This window comes from Camarhynchus parvulus, chromosome 1A, assembly GCF_901933205.1.
Source record: "Camarhynchus parvulus chromosome 1A, STF_HiC, whole genome shotgun sequence".
Classification (NCBI taxonomy): domain Eukaryota; kingdom Metazoa; phylum Chordata; class Aves; order Passeriformes; family Thraupidae; genus Camarhynchus; species Camarhynchus parvulus.
The window spans coordinates 14,362,074-14,379,908 of NC_044586.1; the positions used below are offsets into that span (position 1 = coordinate 14,362,074).

The 17,835-nt window shown below is 44.2% G+C and overlaps 2 protein-coding genes across 3 annotated transcripts; one reads left to right on the forward strand and one right to left on the reverse strand.

Moving 5' to 3' along the window:
- Positions 1-1,203: 1,203 nt before the first annotated feature.
- On the forward strand, positions 1,204-8,964 carry LOC115910212 (C-type lectin domain family 2 member L-like). Of its 2 annotated transcripts, XR_004061184.1 has the most exons (6): positions 1,204-1,541; positions 2,191-2,274; positions 3,074-3,258; positions 3,970-4,070; positions 5,708-5,933; positions 7,500-8,964. XR_004061184.1 is itself a non-coding variant. In XM_030960166.1 (5 exons), exons 1-5 carry the CDS (start codon positions 1,493-1,495, stop codon positions 5,823-5,825), a joined length of 537 nt encoding a protein of 178 aa, XP_030816026.1. In that variant the 5' UTR covers positions 1,204-1,492; the 3' UTR covers positions 5,826-7,479. The 2 variants fall into 2 exon arrangements, 1 of the variants encoding a protein (XP_030816026.1); XM_030960166.1 differs by lacking the exon at positions 7,500-8,964 and having other exon boundaries at positions 5,708-7,479.
- A 196-nt stretch (positions 8,965-9,160) lies between these two features.
- Positions 9,161-17,550, reverse strand: LOC115910211 (killer cell lectin-like receptor subfamily F member 1). Its single transcript, XM_030960165.1, has 7 exons — positions 17,469-17,550; positions 13,214-13,291; positions 11,962-12,060; positions 11,200-11,340; positions 10,697-10,848; positions 10,155-10,267; positions 9,161-9,550 (listed from the first exon to the last, which is right to left on the reverse strand). Exons 1-7 carry the CDS (start codon positions 17,548-17,550, stop codon positions 9,418-9,420), a joined length of 798 nt encoding a protein of 265 aa, XP_030816025.1. The 3' UTR covers positions 9,161-9,417.
- Between the last annotated feature and the right edge of the window lie 285 nt (positions 17,551-17,835).

Genomic DNA, 17,835 nt, shown 5'->3' on the forward strand with positions numbered 1-17,835 from the left:
TTTGAAGTTTTCTGCCCAAGTACAGAAGGATGCTTATTTTGGATAAACCACTGCTGAACTCCTCACCAGCCTCACAGAGAGCCCACATGATGATTTGGAGAGAGCTGTGTTGCTCAGGCCGTTTGAACACACAGCACAGCCTGGATCTCTTGTAAGAACAGCAGTTATTGTGCAAAACTGCCAGAGGAAATGGATGATAGATGTGGCCCTGTCTTCCAAGCAATGCTGAAATTTCTATTGCACCTTCATCCCCACGGGCAAGCCAGCATCATCAGGCTTTATGTTCTTCTAGGTAAAGCAAATCACTGGCCAGGTTTTCCAAAGAGGTTTAAGTAATCAACGTTTAAATACTTGATTTTACTCTCCTTCTCCAAACAAAAGAAGAAAATTAATAAATATGAAATGTGAAGAATGTGTATTTTACGATTGACTTTTCGCAAATATTAAAATGAATATTATATGTGTTGTGTTAGAAAGTTATGCTGTATTAATTTTCTTAAGTGATGTGTTAAATATAGTTTTAGGTTATAACAAAATGTTGAAATAGAAACTATGCTATGTAGGATACTTTTTAAAAGAAAGGACTTGCAGCGAGATAGCAGCCACAGGACACCTAAATCTTTCAGAGAAAAAGAATTTATTGCTCCATTATCAGAAGAAACCAACTTCTTCCTACCTCGCTCAGCCCCGAAGGCGCTGTTAGGATTCAGAGGAAGAAGCTGACACTGACCAGACAGAATCCTGTGTTTGAATGGAATTTATGCATCATGTATGAGGTGTATGAATATGCAACAGGCTGTTGTTTTCGAGGGTTAATCCTTTGTTAACCTGTGTCCTTTTTCGGGCTCGTGATGCCCAGAAAAAGGTACTTGGACGTCCATAACTCTTTGTTTTTATTGTCTCATATTGTCCCAATTCAAATTGTCCAAATTATTACTACTCTAATTGTATTACTATTTTTATAACCATTTTATTACTATTGAACTTGACAATTTTAAAAACAACTGATTGGCGTTTTTCACATTAAATAAATAAAAAGGGGGGGGGGAACAAACAAACCATAAAGAAACCAAAACACCCGAAAAAAGCAAAACAAAACAAAACAAAACAAAAAAAATCCCACCAGACAAAACCAAGCCAAAACAGAGCCTTCTCCCTTCGTGTTAGTTCCTGGAATTTGCTGATGTCACAGGATCCCGGTGAGATTTTGCAGGAGCCGACTTCTCCTTGAAAGCGTCCCCATTTCCTATTTTTCCGGAGTTGCGGAGTGACTGCCCGGGCTCCGTGGCCATGCCCCTGGGGGCTGGCAACGAGAGCAGCGGCATCGAGGGCAGCGAGAGCAGCGGCAGCGGGGCCAGTGTCAGCGAGGGCAGCGGCATCGAGGGCAGCGGCATCGAGGGCAGCGGAGGCAGCGGCAGCGAGGGCAGCAGGGGCCGGTCTCGCTGCGGCCCGAGCGCGGCCGGGCGGCGCCGGCCCTGCCGGCCCCGCGCCCATGGGCAGCGGCGCCGAGCGCGGCGGCTCCGCGGGGCGCGGCACCAAAGGTGACGGGCGGGGGACACCGAGGGGCCGCGCTGGGATGCGGGGGGGATGCGGGATACCCCTCCGGAGCGCGGGGAGCCGGGGATGCCCCCCGGGAGCCGCCGCACCGCTGGAAAGGCGCCGGGCTGGCAGAGGAGAGACCGCCCGGAGAGGGGGCCCTCCTGAGGGGACAGCTCGGCCCGGCACTGCCCGAACAGCCGGACGCAGGGCAGCGGCAGGGCCTGTGTGCTTCCACAGCCCTGGAGGGGACAGCAGCAAAAGGCGACTAAACAGCTGTGGCTGTGGCATAAGGCTGGATATTTCTCAGGAAAAGTTTTGGGCTTTTCTTATTTCACTTTTCCGTGCCGTGTTTAGGTACTTATTGTCCACCGTCATCTTCCCCATGCTCGTTTCTTTCTCTTTGGATCACTTTAAGTTCGGGATGATGTAACTAACATTTACAGTAACTCAGAGTTCTTGTTAGATGATAAGCCTTGTGAAGATAAGCTAAATGTTTCTGGTCCCAGCCTGGTCTCCACAGAGAGCTACATTTGTTTTAAACAGCTTTGCATGTCCTGGGCTCTACTCCCCTGTCAGCTGGTTCTTATTTGTTATTTTGGGTTTGTTTTGTTATTTGTTTTGTTTTTTAATTCCTTGCATTCATTTTTTCAGGTCTGTTCTCAAACATCTGGCTGTGGCGTGCTGTTGCTGGAGTCCTTACTGCTGCTGTCATTTTGATTTCATGTATCCAGTTTGGTAAGTAAGGAATTTCAAAAGAAAATATAATTAGCAATAGAAATTAGCGGGGTTTGGGTTCCATACTGAGAGGGTGCTGAGGCCCTGGCACAGGCTGCCCAGAGAAGCTGTGGCTGCCCCATCCCTGAAGTGTCCATGGCCAGGCTGGATGGGGCTTGGAACAACCTGATCTCATGGAATCTGTCCCTGCCAGTGCCAGGGGGTGGAACAAAATGATCTTTGAAGTCCCTCTCAACCCAAGCCATTCTGTGATCCTGTGTGAATCTGTGATTTCTGTTTGAAATTGTGGGCCAGTGCAGGAGCAGCTCCACATGCTTCAATGGGGCTAGGCAGGGCTCAGTTTAGTCTTAGTTTACTTTTGGTATCAAGTTTGTCACATCACTCTTGGTCTTAATCCAAGTTCAAGAAAACCAATAACAACAGGAAGATTGTCCTACCAATCTGCAGTCTGAAAATGCCACTACAATAAACAAAATTATTAATTCAACTGTGAGGAAGCAACACATGCAAAAACTGGAGTTGTTGGAATTTTTAAGCTGTAGAAGAGTTCTTGGGTGATTCTTTATGATCACCTTCTCAGCTACTTCTACCAATGTGTCCCTGGCCATCCTTTTAAGGATATGTCAAGAGACAGAAGGGTGCAGGATCCAGAATGTATCATTAGTTTACAATAATTATTTCAGCTGGGCAGAAGTAACAATGCTGTGGCTAGACTGGGATTATTTTAGATGATGTAGTCAGAAAGTAAAACCATTCCCAGCTGGAAGAAATGGGTAGATTGTTTTTTGTCTTTTCCCAGTAAAGCCTTCTCTGGCCAAAGCGTTTCCAGTGTGTCCTCCCCTGGAGCTGTGTCCATCAGGCTGGCTGTACTTCCAGAGGAAGTGTTACTTCCTTTCAGAGAGTGAGGCTGCCTGGAACTCCAGCCAGAGCCAGTGCTCTTCCCACAACGCTTCCCTGCTGGTCATTGAGAATCACCAGGAGCTGGTAAGGGAACCACAGGGGGATCCTGGTTTCCCCCAGTTCTCTTCCAGGGAACTGCTTCTGCATCCTCCTCAGCTGAACAGTTAGGAAGCTGATGTAAGACCACAATGAGTCACAGCCTGCAGAAGACTTCGTGCCTCTTCTCCCTGAAAACAGGAAACATCAGTTTGAGCAGTTGATGGTTTAGAAAACCTTTGAGTACTTCTCTGAATTAAATTTGGTGCTGCTCACAGCTGTAAATTGTCATATTGAGGGTCTCTATCAGGGTAAACACTGTTGCATCTTATTTATCTTTAATTAAACAATTGTTTTCTCACATTGAGATAGGTTAATGACACACAAGTTGGTAAATATGTTAATTGTGACCTTTGGAGTTAGGAGATAGTTACCCAAACTGCAGCTTGGAGCATTTTTTTCTATATTATACCACAGTATTAGGAAAGATTCCACCCTGAACAAAGGCCTAGGAGAATATATTCTTCTGTATCTGTTCCAGACCTTGATAACAGACCGTGATATTTTAGAATAGCCTCTGTCTAGGTCAGTCAACCCTATCCCAGTCACCAGTCTCTGTATATTTAGGTTTTAATATTGTTTCTTCAGCAGGAAAGGTTAGATTGCTGTTTTGCTTTTGCCCTGGATCAAAGACTTTGTATTTTGATAGCCGGACTGAACGTGCAGGACTTCTTTTCTCATGTGGGTTTATTCCTACAGAGGTTTATGATGAAGATAACAAAGCAAGACCCATGGATTGGACTCTATAAAAGAAATGAAGAGTTCTTCTGGGTAAATGGAAAAGCGTTAGACAATGAACTGTAAGTTTCTGTGGAGGGGTTTTGCTGGTGATATTTGATTATAGGGGAGTAAGAAAAATAATACAGATCTTGTGACTTGTAGGAAATCTCTGTTACTATGTTGAAGGGATGGAGAGGGTATGGAATGCAATGAAGATTTCACATGGCATTGTTAAAGCTGTGGCAGATGAAGGCTAGGGGACGAGTTTGTGATGTTGAGCAGCAACACGAGGCAGGCTGATGGTAACAGACATTAGAGAAAGTGAAACCAAGAGACACAAAAGCAATGGGAGGAAGGGAATTGGGGGAGGAAGGGAAGATTAACAGTAACACGAATTCCTCATCATAGAATATATTTTGAAACAATACAAACCTGCATGTGAGCTGTGTGAGGTTAATAGCAAAGGGATTTGGGAGACTGCTAAGACATGTTTTCATTTTTATAGAATGTTCCTCAGAAAGAGGCTGCTGGAGGGAAAGGAAGATGTGAATATATGTTGCATGAGCTGCTCTGTGGCCAGAGCCCTGTGTTCTGTGCCAGCGGTGCCAGGTGTGGGGCACTTTGTTCCTCTCCCTGGCAGCTGTCCCATCTCCTCAGAGGCTGCTGCAGCTCATCCTGGAGCAGCTGCTGGCAGGAGTTGGCACAATTACCATTGATAGGCATAAGCAAGATTTCACAAGTCTGAAATTACCTTAAAAAGTGGAAAATTTAAATACTTTTAAGTCTGCGACACTACTGGTGATGTGTGACTATATTCACTTCATCCCCAAGCCCTGAAGGCTTGATCTGACAAAGGCATTTAATGTGAGATGTGAGGAACATGTGGGCACCTCAAGTTGAAAACTGCAGTCCTTCCCACTCTTTTATCCCCTGTCTGCGGTACAAACATCCACTGATGCTTTCATTTTCAGTGAGCTTCTTCCCATTCTTAGACTTCTGCCTCACTGCTTGCCTCAAACTGCCCCTCCTGAAGGGGAGGGCAAACACCTTGATATCTAAGCTCAGGTGTCACTACACTGGTGGGGATTTGTCCCTTGGCTTTTCCAGAGACCATTCCAGTTTGCTTGGCCTATCCATAGAGCTTTATAGCCCTTTGTTTGAAAACACAGTTGCTGAAGGAGTCCCTTACCTCTTATGTAGGGACACCTACAGTGTGGAAACTGAGGTTTGCTTCTTGTTCCCCCACCCCCTTAACCATGGTGCCTGTTGGGTTCTGAGGAAGGGAGAAATTAGAAATTAGAGATGCATTTCCTTCACAGCTTCTGCTGGAACCTTTGAGCTGGATAGGAGGATGTGGAGGTGCAAGGTGGTGGTGCCCATCTTGATGGCACAGCATCCCTGAGAAAGGCAAACCTAAGTTTCAGTCTTTGCTCCAAGGGTGTGTTTCACATTAAGTGACCACTAAACAAGATGCAGGAGTACTACAAGTCCTGGATTTTGTATTCTGGGCATGAGATACCATTAAGAAAAGATAATCTCCATGGTGTTCTCTTCAAGGCACAAAACATCATCCTCCTCTGGTGCCTTGCCTGAGATAAATCAGGCTTTATTCAAAGAAAATTCAAAGAGAGCCTGAGATGCTCATAGCTGCCTTTGCTCTATTGCAATATTTGATTGTGGATGTCCAAGTAATCCTGTCTTCCCTTCTCCCTGACAGATTTGAAGTAAAAGGCTCTGGCAGCTGTGCCTATCTGGAGTCCAAAGGAGTCTCAGCCTCAGGATGTTATTTAACCAGGAAATGGGTCTGTAGCTTGAATATCAACTCAGCAAGATAAAGATGGACAAAGCCACCACCCCTGACTCTCAGAGCTCTGATATGATGCCTACACAGGCCATGCCTACACTTTGGGACCTGGGAATGGGTTCCCAGCTCCTACCCAGAGGTGAATGACTTTTCTGGTAGCCAGAATTCTCCACCCATGGAGGAAAGCTTTAAAGATACCATTTTAAAGGGTCTCTTCAGCATATTGATAAGTCATTTCCTTGCCCCATTTTTCCAGCTACTGCCCAGCTGTATTTTATTTTTGCTGTGGCATCAGTATTTCCTCCATTTACTCTTCTCTTGTAGGAGCAGCTGCTCTTTCTTTCCCCTTTTGGGTGTGCAGTTGGAGGTTTTTGTTCTGCTTTTCCTTTTGCCAGGCTCTGTGTGCATGGGTGGTGGAGTGGGTCTGTCTGTCTGGAGAGCTGCCAGTGCCTCGTGGATACAGGGCAATGCAGAAGTGAACACTGTTGTTTTAGACAGGACCACAGCAAATTCCTTTCTTTCCATTTGATGGGATGTACCTTGCATTGTATTCCACGTTTTGTTAATGTTACGTTACATTAATTTTGTTAAATTCTGGTGATAACACTGTCAAGCTGATTTATATAGCTGCACTGCACCTGAAGTTATCCCAGCAACACTTTCTTTGGCCAAAAAAATGGTCACAGTAGATAAGAATATTTATTTACCTGAGCATCTGCACTGATGGGGGGGAGAAGAGTTGGAACTGGAGGAGTGATAGTGAAGCTGCAGGCATTAATGTGTAAATGTAGGACTAGTCCTTCAGTCCAAGGAGGCAAAATCAGGAGAAGGGAATGAGAAAATTTACAGCAAGGGATATTTCTCTGTGTTTCCCTTATGCCCTGTGCCTGTCATGGTGTGAGGCTTGTGAGCAAGGGGACATTTCCAGATGGACAGTCAGTGTTTCCTGGTGTAGGTGACATTTTCAGCAGCAGCCTCCAGTGCTCTTGGATTGCTGGGAGCCTGAACAGAATTAGGGCACAATCCCTCTGATTGTCTGAGTCCCACACGTGTCTAGGAGGTTGTCCAAAGATTAAGAGTGTCGTTTGATCCAGAGGAAGTAAATTTGCCTGAAAGGAATATAACTGTGAAGTTTCCAGGGAAGGAAGAATGGGAAGTTCACCCTCATTATTTTCTGTGACAGAAGGACTTGACTGTAGCAGGACCATACACATGGATACTGTCAACAGCTTGTGCCTTTCAGATGTTTATTTAAATATAATCATTAATTTTGCTGGATTACACTTTTCTTAATTGCTTGTATTCTTTATAGGCATAGTAACAGGACTCTACAGTATTAAAAGCCTAATTATCTATTTATTTATATGTTGGGGGGAAGGTGTTATTCTGCAATGTTTTTACATTAACCTGATTCTGAAGAATATGGTATGTGCAATAGTCCTGAAAAGATACTTAATAACTATCTTTACAGAGCCCCTGAATTACAGTGGTTTGTATCTTAATATTGAGATATTAAAAATATTTTTCCTCTTAGGCACCATTTTGGTGAAAAAAAAAATCTGAAGCGAAGTAAAATATTCATGTTTTGAACATGAAAAAATCTTTAATCGTAATGTTGGGGCTGACATGAAGCAGAATATTTGATCCAAAAAAGAATGCTTTTCCCTTTTTAACACCTCATAATGAGTCACACTTTTAACAAAAGGTTAAAAAGTGAAAGCTCTTCTGGAATCTGACTCCTCAGGGATGCTATGAACTTCCTTGGTGATGTTAAGAAAAGAAGAGTGAAGCTGCAAACTCTGCCAGCGTGCTTTACTCAGAGTGGAGTTTGATGAAGTACTTCAATGGTAATTTCTTTTTCTTTTTTCTTTTAAATAAGTGACTGCTTAAATTGTAGGTAAGAACTTCAGTAAGGCCCTGCAAAAACTTTTTTAATTACATGAATAATAGCAAGAAGGCTCAAATTGTGGATGTTTCATGAATATTGTTAAAACCTAAACACCACAACTAATTTGAGAGAATCCAGCATGCAGGAGTTTGTTTTTCTTGTAAAATTCAGCATGAATCAAGATCTGCCAGAAAACCAGCAATTGTCAACTCCACTGCATGGAGAAGGGTGTGCTGTGAGTACCCTGAAGTGAAAATTTCTCAGCAGTCAGAAAGTCTCTCTCTATAAAGCATATATTATATAGGTATAGATGATGATCTTACTCATTTCAAACTTTTTCTTTGCTTCTCTGTCTAGCATGAACAAACCAATCCTCTTCCCCTCACGTGCTGTGCTGAGTTTGGGGGATTTTTGTTCTTTCCTCTTACATAACAGCAGTTTCTCATGAGTCTTGAGGTGCTGATGCTGCATTCTGCGTGAAAAATCTGTGCTGGGATTTTGTTGTTGTTGTTGTTTGAAGGGAAGTCCCTGAGGGTACAGTTCACTTTTTAATCTGCAGCCCTAAAGTGCTGCACATTAACCCTCCCCAGGCATACACAGGTATGAAAAAACATCTCTGAGAAACTGCAGCTGCCTTTATTTGTGTGCATCACAGCAAAGATGAGGTAAAGGCTCACCATCTCAAAAGACATGTTAGACTTGTTTCTCTTTCTCATTGCTGCAAGGACTTAAATTCCAGTTGGTGCCATTTTTGTTAGAGTAGCACCTTCAATTCATGACATTTCTTCATTTTTGTCAAACATGGGAAACTAATAAAGGCACTAGGTCAGATTGCTCTTAGCATTTTTGTGTTCTAGACCCAGAAATACCATTTATTCAGACACTTCAATGCCTAAGTAATGCATTTACTGAGTGCACTCCCAGGCATTAATTTCACCAGTCTTTGGCTTTGGTACCTCATCGTACCATAACTGTGGAATTTACAATGTAAAGGGACAAAACATAGGTGGAGAAAGCTTATCAACTTTATCTCCTTGCACTGCAATGTTGTCTTACAGCCCAAGCCCCTTCCCTAGTTAATCTCTTCAGATTCCAAGGCTCAGCAGCAGAAGAGGATGGGAGCAATCAGCACATTAACCACAAGTGTTAGAAGTCACTCCATGTCTGCTCTGCTGTCCACACCCAGTAGCTGTGCAGCAGCTTTGAATAAGACACTGTCCAATAAATGCATTTTTTCCCAGCCCTCAAGTGACTTCTGTGACTCACAATTAGACCCCAAGGGAAAAAAAAACCACAAAACCCCAAGCCCACAAACTTCAGCAAACACTAAAATCCTGAAACCCAAATAAGAAGTCCTCAGCTCAGCAGCTGCTTGCAGGCAGGGGTGACAGCAGAGGGCCCAGCACACCTTTCATGCCCCACAGGGGCCACAATTCCTGTACATCACACTGTTTATGTGCACAGTGCTCCTCCCCATGAGTATCTCTTCTGCTCTGACCCTTCCTGAGGCAGCTGCTGCCAAAATCTGTCTGTGTGAAGGCTCAGCACCCTAGAATCCTCGTGTGCCAGCTTGCAGCCCTGTTGCAGGACCTGTCTTCTGACTTCTTAGGGAGCACAGCACAGCAAAGTGCAAGTTTCCCTGCAAGTCTGATGAAAATTATTTACATCACAAGTTGGTTTGTCTGTAAAATGGGTCTTCTGATGAGAAGCTCTGCCTGCTGTCTGGAAATGTGGCTCAGAGCACCAGCAAAGTTGCATTCTTCTTACAGATCCACTCCTTTAAGGTCTGGCAGTTATCTGCCTGGATCACGTTTTTCCTTCTGTAAACAGCACAGTTCTTGTCAGCCTCATTGCTTTTTAGAGCTGTCCTGCTGAGAGACCAAAAGGAATGCAATGAGTTGCTGTGTTTAAACTCAGCACTGCTTAAAAATCCTGGTGGTGCTCTGGATGAGGGGGTGGATGATGCCCACTTGACCACCCCCTTGAAGCGCAGCAGCTGTGCAGAGGTGCAGGGACTGCTGGCTTCTGAGGGATGGATGCTTGGCATTATTAGTGTTACAAGGATAAGGATCCTCCTCATGCAGCCACAGTGCTGAAGAAAGCTGCAGAGGTCCCAGCCAATGCTATGTGGTGACAGGCATCACCTTCAACAGAGGCAGGCAGCTCATGGTCTGCAAAGTGACAGAGTTTGTTGGCAGAGATTTCAGCAGAAGTGTGTAATAATATCTCTGCATTAATAAATATATGAGCTGTGCCTGTGGTTAGTCCTGGAGGCAGGAATCAGTTTCCCAAAGTGCCCAGCAGGAACCTGTTGACCTGGAACTGGCCATGAAATGGACACTGAATAGGTACCTGAGGCTGCAGGCTTAGATCTGTGCTTTGGGTAATTAGCTCAGATTCAGAATTGTATTTCCAAGCAGGGATACCACACTTTGCTTTCTCCAAAGATATCCTCCCCCCAAAAATCATCACCTCTTTTCTTTTACTCTGTGATCTTCCACTGAACTCCATGTTTTCTCCATGTCTTCAGTGTCCAAGCCAATCCAGATATATTTGGTGTCTTTGTCTTTGTTGTCTATAAATTCCTGTGGAATGATTAGAAGGATGTTACATGACAGAAGAGCTGTCCTGCTGTGCCCAGGTCATGCTCCTGCCTCATGCACAGCTTTTATTTCCTCTTGAAGAGCAAGGGCAGGGATGCAGCCATGGCAGAGCAGCCCCTTACATCAGCCCACACACACAACCAGCCTCCTTTCTTCCCAGAGCCAAGCAGTGGAAAGTCCCCAGCATTTCCTCTTCCCAGTCAAAGCTACTCTGGCTTCCACACTTGGCACCTCTTGTGCTTCTCCTCTTCAGCTCTGCTCTGCTGACTTTCCCAAACCCAGCTCCTGGGCAGGGAGACTCAGATCCCTTCCCTGATGGGGCTCTTGCTTGTCTATGTGTACTCTTAACATCCAGGCCATTTTCTCTTGGAGAAATGTTTGGCTGAGGCCTGTCACTGCTGTAAGACTCACCATCTCAATTTCATCCTCAATGACAAGCAGCTGGGATTTCCTGGCCAGGCAGTTTTTCTGGCTGTCCTCCCAGCTCCTGGCCTCCTCGGAGAAGAAGTAACATCTGCCCCTGTGCAGCTGCCAGCCAGGGGGACACAGCTCACACGTTGTCCCTGTGGGTGGACAGGGGGAATATTTAGCTCCTGCAATGGATGGAATTCCTCCCCCTGTTTATGAACCATTGTCTGGAAAGTGTTCTCCAGGACAAGAGGAGGATATATGGCATTTCTGACAGCAGCTCCTGGCAGATAGAAATGTAATGAAAATACGGAAACTTTATATCAACAGAGCAGCAAGACTATCGTGATTAAAACGTTAGTTTAGATTTTGTTACCACTGCTCTGCAGGAGCACCATGCTTCCTGAGTTCCCATAAACTGCAGGGTGTCATAGAAATGGGAACAGAGACAACAGAACTGTGCACACCACACATCCTCTCTGCTGGAAAGGAGTAACATGCCTCACCCTGTCCATCTTCACACAGCTCCTCCATGAGCTGTTTCAGGAGTGCTGCTGAGACAGTCCCCTCTGAAGAAATGTCACTGCTGGTGCTGTTCAGACCATAGTGGGGCAAACTTCCTGATTTTCCTGCTCTGCCCTTCAAAACTGGAACAGCCCAAAGTTAAAAAAATTAAAAAAAAAAAGAGAAAGAGGTCATGGTTAACAACAAGGATAAGGAAATGCAGTCTTTGTACCCAGAGCTGGACTGTGAATGTGAGGATGTCTCTGTGTACATTGCCTGGTACAGACACAGTTAGGAGCAAACTCAGTGAGTAAAGCTCAGTGAGCAAAGCCCTCCTGAGAAGATGTTCATGGAATGGCCTGGCTTGGAAAGACTTTAAAGATCATTTCATTCCAAAACCCTCCTGCCATAGGCAGGGACACCTCCCACTATCCCAGGATGCTCAGAGCCCCATCCAGCCTGGCTTTGGACACTTCCAGGGATGGGACAGCCACAGGTTCTTTTGGCACCCTGTACCAGGGCTTCAGCACCCTCACAGGGAACAATTTCTTCCTCATATCCAATCAAAACCTGCTCTCTGTCAGTGTGAAGCCATTCCCCCCTGTCCTGTCACTCCAGGCCCTTGTCAAGACTCTCTAATTTCCTGTATTTGTGTACAAGTTGACACCTTTCAGTGTGACACTAAGGGAATTTTTTCTCAGCTCTTTCAGAGGTTTAACCATGTCTGCAATGAAGGGGTGAAGCAGGAGGCAGGATCTACTCACACTGCTTGGCTTGTATGGCCACGACTCCCAGCAGGACGAGCACGAGGACTGCCAGGACCAGCGCCACATAGAACCAGGCTGAGCTCCTGTGCCAGCAGCCTGCAGGGAGGCAGGAGGAACAGCAGCTTAAGGTCCTGCCACTCTTAAACTTAACACTGGAGAAACAACAGAGAAATCATCTGCCTAAAATCAGTCTGCTGTCAGGAGGATGCAGTAGCATTTAACTTATTAAAAATCTGCATCCATTTTGCACATGTGGAAGTGAAATCAAAATGTTTTGTCACATACAGCAAGTGATTGTCAACCATTAAGAATTTGCCTTTTCTCCTTTGATTTATTTTTCTCAAACATTGCCTCCTCCCACCTACCCACACACACCCTGCAGGACCTTGCAGAGCAATTCAGGGAAAGTATCAAGGATGGGCTGTGGTGTCAGGGACAGGCTGTGGTGTCTGTCAGGGATGGGCTGAGGTGTCAGGGATGGTCTGTGGTGTCTGTAAGGGATGGGCTGAGGTGTCAGGGATGGGATGAGGTGTCAGGCATGGTTGTGGTGTCAGCGATGGGCTGTGGGGTGTTCCTCCTCTCTGCTCCCAGGCGTTACTGTTCCTGTCCTGCAGTGCAACTTCCCTAAATGCACAGGAAAAAAAGCCCCATACTGACACCCCCTGGCACGGCACAGGGAAGTGCATCAAACCAAGCATCTCTCCAGCTGTTTGTCATTGGTCCTGTGACAGAGGGAAACACTCAGGAAATCACCCGAGGAGATTTGGGGTTAAGGTGCCAGTGCCACAAGACACAGATGTGCACCGTCATAACCTCTGTTTCCCTGACCTTGCCTGCATAAGAAGAGCAACTGCTCCATCCTCTGGCTGCCTTACCCATCTGGTATGAGGTTCCCAGTACAGGGAGGGTGACAATCACCAGGCACTAATGGCACATAGAGACCTGGGCATTACCCTGCTTCCAAAGCCAAATGCATCCCTGGGACTCTTTCCCCACGAGGGTTCTAAAAAACATGGAATTTTTCTTTGCTTTACTACATTTCCCAGGTAGGGCACAAAGGCATTTTTAGAAATTATTTTTAAAAGGAAAGTATAAAATCTGAGAAGCCAGGAAGAAAAGCAGCAGATGAAATGACAGATCAGGCCTTCATTGAGAGAGTGTACATAAAGGCTCTTGATAGCAGGTTTCACTGGTGAGCAATAGGAAAAACTCCATCTATAATTAGTAACCAAACAAAATCGCACAGTACCAGGAGCGGAAGTCTCTGCTCTGCTGCTCCCTTGGGGCTGGGGCTTCACATGCAGCTCAGCATACGTGATGGTGTTTCCTGTAAGGAGAGGGCAGCGCTGACATTTGTGGCTGTGCCAGTCACCAGGTGGAGGAACAATAAAGGCGGAGCCTGTCTGAAAAGGGGGGTGTGTTTCCAGGGCTGCTTGTTCAGCATTTTCCTTTTCCTAGGCAACGGCAGGCAAGATGATGATTTACCACTTCCTCCTGCTGTCAGGCAGGAAAAGCCTCCTCCATAAGCTTTGAACTGCTGGGTGCTGTGTGGCTGGAGCAGGAGCCAAACAAACAGGCTGAAGGATGGAAAGGACCTGGATCCTATCCATGGCAAGCATCCCATCTGTTGCTAAGCCATCTCAGAGGGTACCACAGGGGCTGCGGGGCACCAGACCCACCACTGCTTTGTGGGGCAGCGAGGTGCCAAATGCAAACCAGCACTCAGAGAAATGCTGCTGCAGCAAGGCAATTCCTGGGGGCATTCCTGACTTGTGAGTGCTTATCCCAAGATATTTCAGGTGCTGCCTGTAGCAGCAATGGACCTGATGTGTGAAGACATCCTTTTCCAAAAGCACGTTGCCAAAACAAAACCAAAACTGGTATTAAAATCGCACGGTGCGGGTTCAAGGTATGTGAATCTCTCTGAAGATGTTTTCAATATCATTTACCTGGGTATTTTGCAGAGCTACTGATTATGGAAGGTATTTGGACCTTTGGGACACTGCTTTTGGCTCCATAAATGGAGAGATTTTTATCCATCTGTATCAAGAATAAGTCTCTGTGCTACCACTCCAGTTTGTGACCACTGCGGCTTTTAAAAAGAAGTGTTTTATTAAATTTCACTGATCAGGGAAAAACTCAGCAGAGGAAGAGAGTTTCATTAGGTTAAAATGAGGCAGCATTTCATATGAGAATTACTGGAGTATGGAGAGGTTTTACAGTTAAAAAACCCACTGAGAACCTGATTGGCAAGTAAGGGTTATTCATATAGGGGAGACAGTCTGTGCTTTAGAGAATATGACCTAATACACTTGGCTGTTTGCTTTCTTTCAATTTATTAATTCAATGAACTACAGAAAATTTGTAAATTAAATGTAATTGTTCTCAAATCAAATGCTCTAAAAGTTTTTCTTCTTAGAATGTAAATAATTTTCCAAAAACACTCAGGACTTTTAAACTTTTAAGTGTACTAGCCCTGTAAATGGAGGTACTTCTAAAATAAGTATTTTAGACATTCTGCTACTATTAGTAAATAATTTGTCTCTCAAATGCACATTTATTCCTTCAAAGAATATCTCTAAGCCTGTAAGGAAAAAACTCATCCATGCAAGCTGAATATTTAAGCAAAATCATTCTTTCTATTACAGTGTGTACAGGCTGGTATGATTATTTGAATGCAGAGTCCTCAGAAGTCAGCAGGGGGTTTTAAAACACCACATAACCTTAATTCTGCCAGATGGTTCCACACCCTCACCTAATTCAACAACAAGGTGGAGATCTCTGTCAGCCACTGAAACTGAAATTTCACTGCACTTCCCCATGCCTGTTGTCAGGTGCAGAAAAACATCTCTGTATATTGGAAGCTTCTGCTTGGTGAATGTGCAGCCAGGGAGTGCTCCTGGGAGGTCCATTGGGGAATGTTGTGTCCAGATGTGGGCCAGCACACCCAGGGTCTGGGGGAAGCTCCAGAGGCTCCAGGTGGCCCTGGTCAACACCTGGAGCAGCCCAGGAGGTTAAGGAGGGGAACAAGAAGTTAAGGGCACAGCCAGTAGCCGGCTACAACTGCTTGTGGGTTAGTTTGGTGGTAGACTTGAACTCTCCTTGGTTTGTCCTTCTCCCAGGGAAAGTTCTGTGTAGCCACTCAGGATTCATAATCAGGCAGCTCTTAAATTATCTGTGAGGAAACTGGGACACAAAAACTGCTGGAGTCTTTTGCTGGAAAATGGATTCTCAGTTGTGCTTATCCTTGCTGGGATTTGGGAACACTTTTCTACTTTTAAACACCTGTTTTGAAGCACATGCATGGTAACAGCACCTGCACCTAGCAAAGGCCTGGGCACAGATAGTGCCATTGCTAAATCCTCCTCAACACACTCTGGCAGAGCATCCAAGAATCCCCTCGTCCCTGTTGTAAAGCAGGGGACCCCAACATCTGGGAGAAATTATGCATCTGACTCCATGGATATCAGAAGGCTAATTAATTACTTTATTATACTCTATTATTTTATACTATATTACACTATATCTAAACTGAAGCTGCACAGGCACTCAACTCAACTGCACAGAATCTCGTGACTCTCTGCTGACCGACAGCCTGGACCCGCACTTGGCCTTGACAGACCAAGGAAACAAAACACCATCACTCTGGGTAAACAATCTCCATATTGCATTCTACTTTGGCACAACACAGGAGCAGCAAATGAGATAAGAATTGTTTTTTTCTTTCTCTGAGGTTCAGAGAATGTGAATCCCAGAAATATCCTTGGGAAGTTGTGCCTTGCTTTTCTCTGTGAAGAGAAATGCGGCCACACGTCCCTGTTATCCAGAGCACCTGAGTGACAGCTGAAGTCCAGCTGTAGTCCAAGCCCAATCAAACAAAATGTATGTGAGTATAATCAGACATAAGAGTGGGGAAAGTGAGACTGGGAGCTATAAACACTGAAGAAAAGATTAGTTAAGAGATTTTGTCTCTGTATATTTGAGATAGAATAACTAAGGCTTGTAAAACTCTTGGGTGGATCTCTGGCGCCTGTTTTTTAAAGGAGATGAAAGCACTGGACTATGAACAGAAGAATATTCAGAAAAATGAATAGCATTTTTGAGAAGTTAAATATTTAAAGGGAAAAGGGCATTGAGAAATCACTTAATTACCATGGCCAGTAACTTCATGTGAGAAAATATCAAGAGTTAAAATCAGTTCAACAAAAGTCTACTAAGAGCCATCCACATATTAATGATAAATTTCATTGGAACCGGCCTGTCCAAAAGTGAGCTTTTCCTTTAGGCAGCATGATCAAGGACTAGTTTTGGATGTCTTCTAATCAAGATTTGATGTCTGTCTCCCTTCACAAATAAGTTTTATCACTTTGGATATTGAGTAAAATTCCAGGCAAGAATAGCAGTGCAAACAACATCAATAGGTGCATGAACACAGAATTTAAGGTAGTATTTCATGCCATATATATAATAAAGTTTATATATATATATATAAAATATCTATATTATATATAAATATATATATAAATAAGATATATAATATATATTAATATATATAATATAATGAACTAGTTTTTATCTTTTGGATACCACTCTTGTAAAAATATGTAAAAGTTATTATTTTCTGTCATTTAAGTGCATGTATTCAGAGCACCATCACCACTATTAATCTCCATTGTAAGTAGAACACCTAAAAATGCTCATTATGCAATGCTGTTTCCTTAAGGGATTAAATACAATAATTACTAATGAAAACATAAAAATATCCTTAGTCTGGTGCCACAGGCATTTCCTATTTGCTCACAATAAGCTCTCATTCATGTTAGATGTGATCCAGAATTTTGTCCAAATGCCTTCATGAATGAATTACTTTTTTTTTTTCCAAGTAGTAGAAATGTCACTTCTTCAGAAAATTTAGTTCAAATCATCTCCTTACCCTGAATACTGGCTTAATCCTTTAGGGCTTTTTTACAAAAATATGAAGTGATCACAGATTGATAATTTGGTTCTGGAAAATTAGCACTGGAAAATTAAAGAGAAAGAGCAGGAAGTTTTTAGGGGACATTCAGTACTTCCTTCAGTGACAGTGGCTGCACTTTAGACTGCTACTAGTTTCCTGATTTCCTGGTTAATTTACTGCTCCTTTTCCATGAACATAAACATTGATCTGATTTGTGGACTAGGTAGTAATTCAGTGGAGCATTATCTTGATCATGTTACTCATTTAAAAAGAAATATTATGCTCATTACTCAACCAATGAACACTTTTTCTTTCTCATTCTGTTACTTAAAGCCTGGGATCAGACCTGAGCTACGGCTTCTTGGTGGTTCTGCTTCGGAGCAGCTTGGCTGATTTCTCCTGTGAGGATCTCATCCACTATTCCACCTTCTTGCCCTTCCCATGCAGCAACTTATGGCATTCTTCTAGTTTTACCCAATTTAAAATGTGAGAAGGAAAAAGAGAGAGCGCTCAAGAGAGCGGGGAGTGTGTGCCCAAGAGGTTTTACCTGGGTTTGCTGTCCCTGAAGGAGCGCGGGGCCTTTCCCTCGGCAGCATCGCCACGGCCGCGTAGGTGACATCCCCTGCCATCCGTGAGCCTGTCCTCGGAGCTATGGAAAGAGCAGCTTTAACTCAGTCATTTGCATCCTGTCTCAGCTCTGCCTGCCTCCAAAACACTCACATGCTGTGCTATGGCTCTGAGGAAGGCTGAGAAACACAAAAAAAGGAAGTCACTGAGTTACTTTCAGCACAGCTTCAAAGCCTGTTTTCAGCCACCATTCTGTCTCTTCTTGCCCTTCAGTATACAGGAGCAAATGAAGATTAAAGCCCATCATTTTCACTAATATATGAGAATTGTTGGTCAAAGCAGAGGGA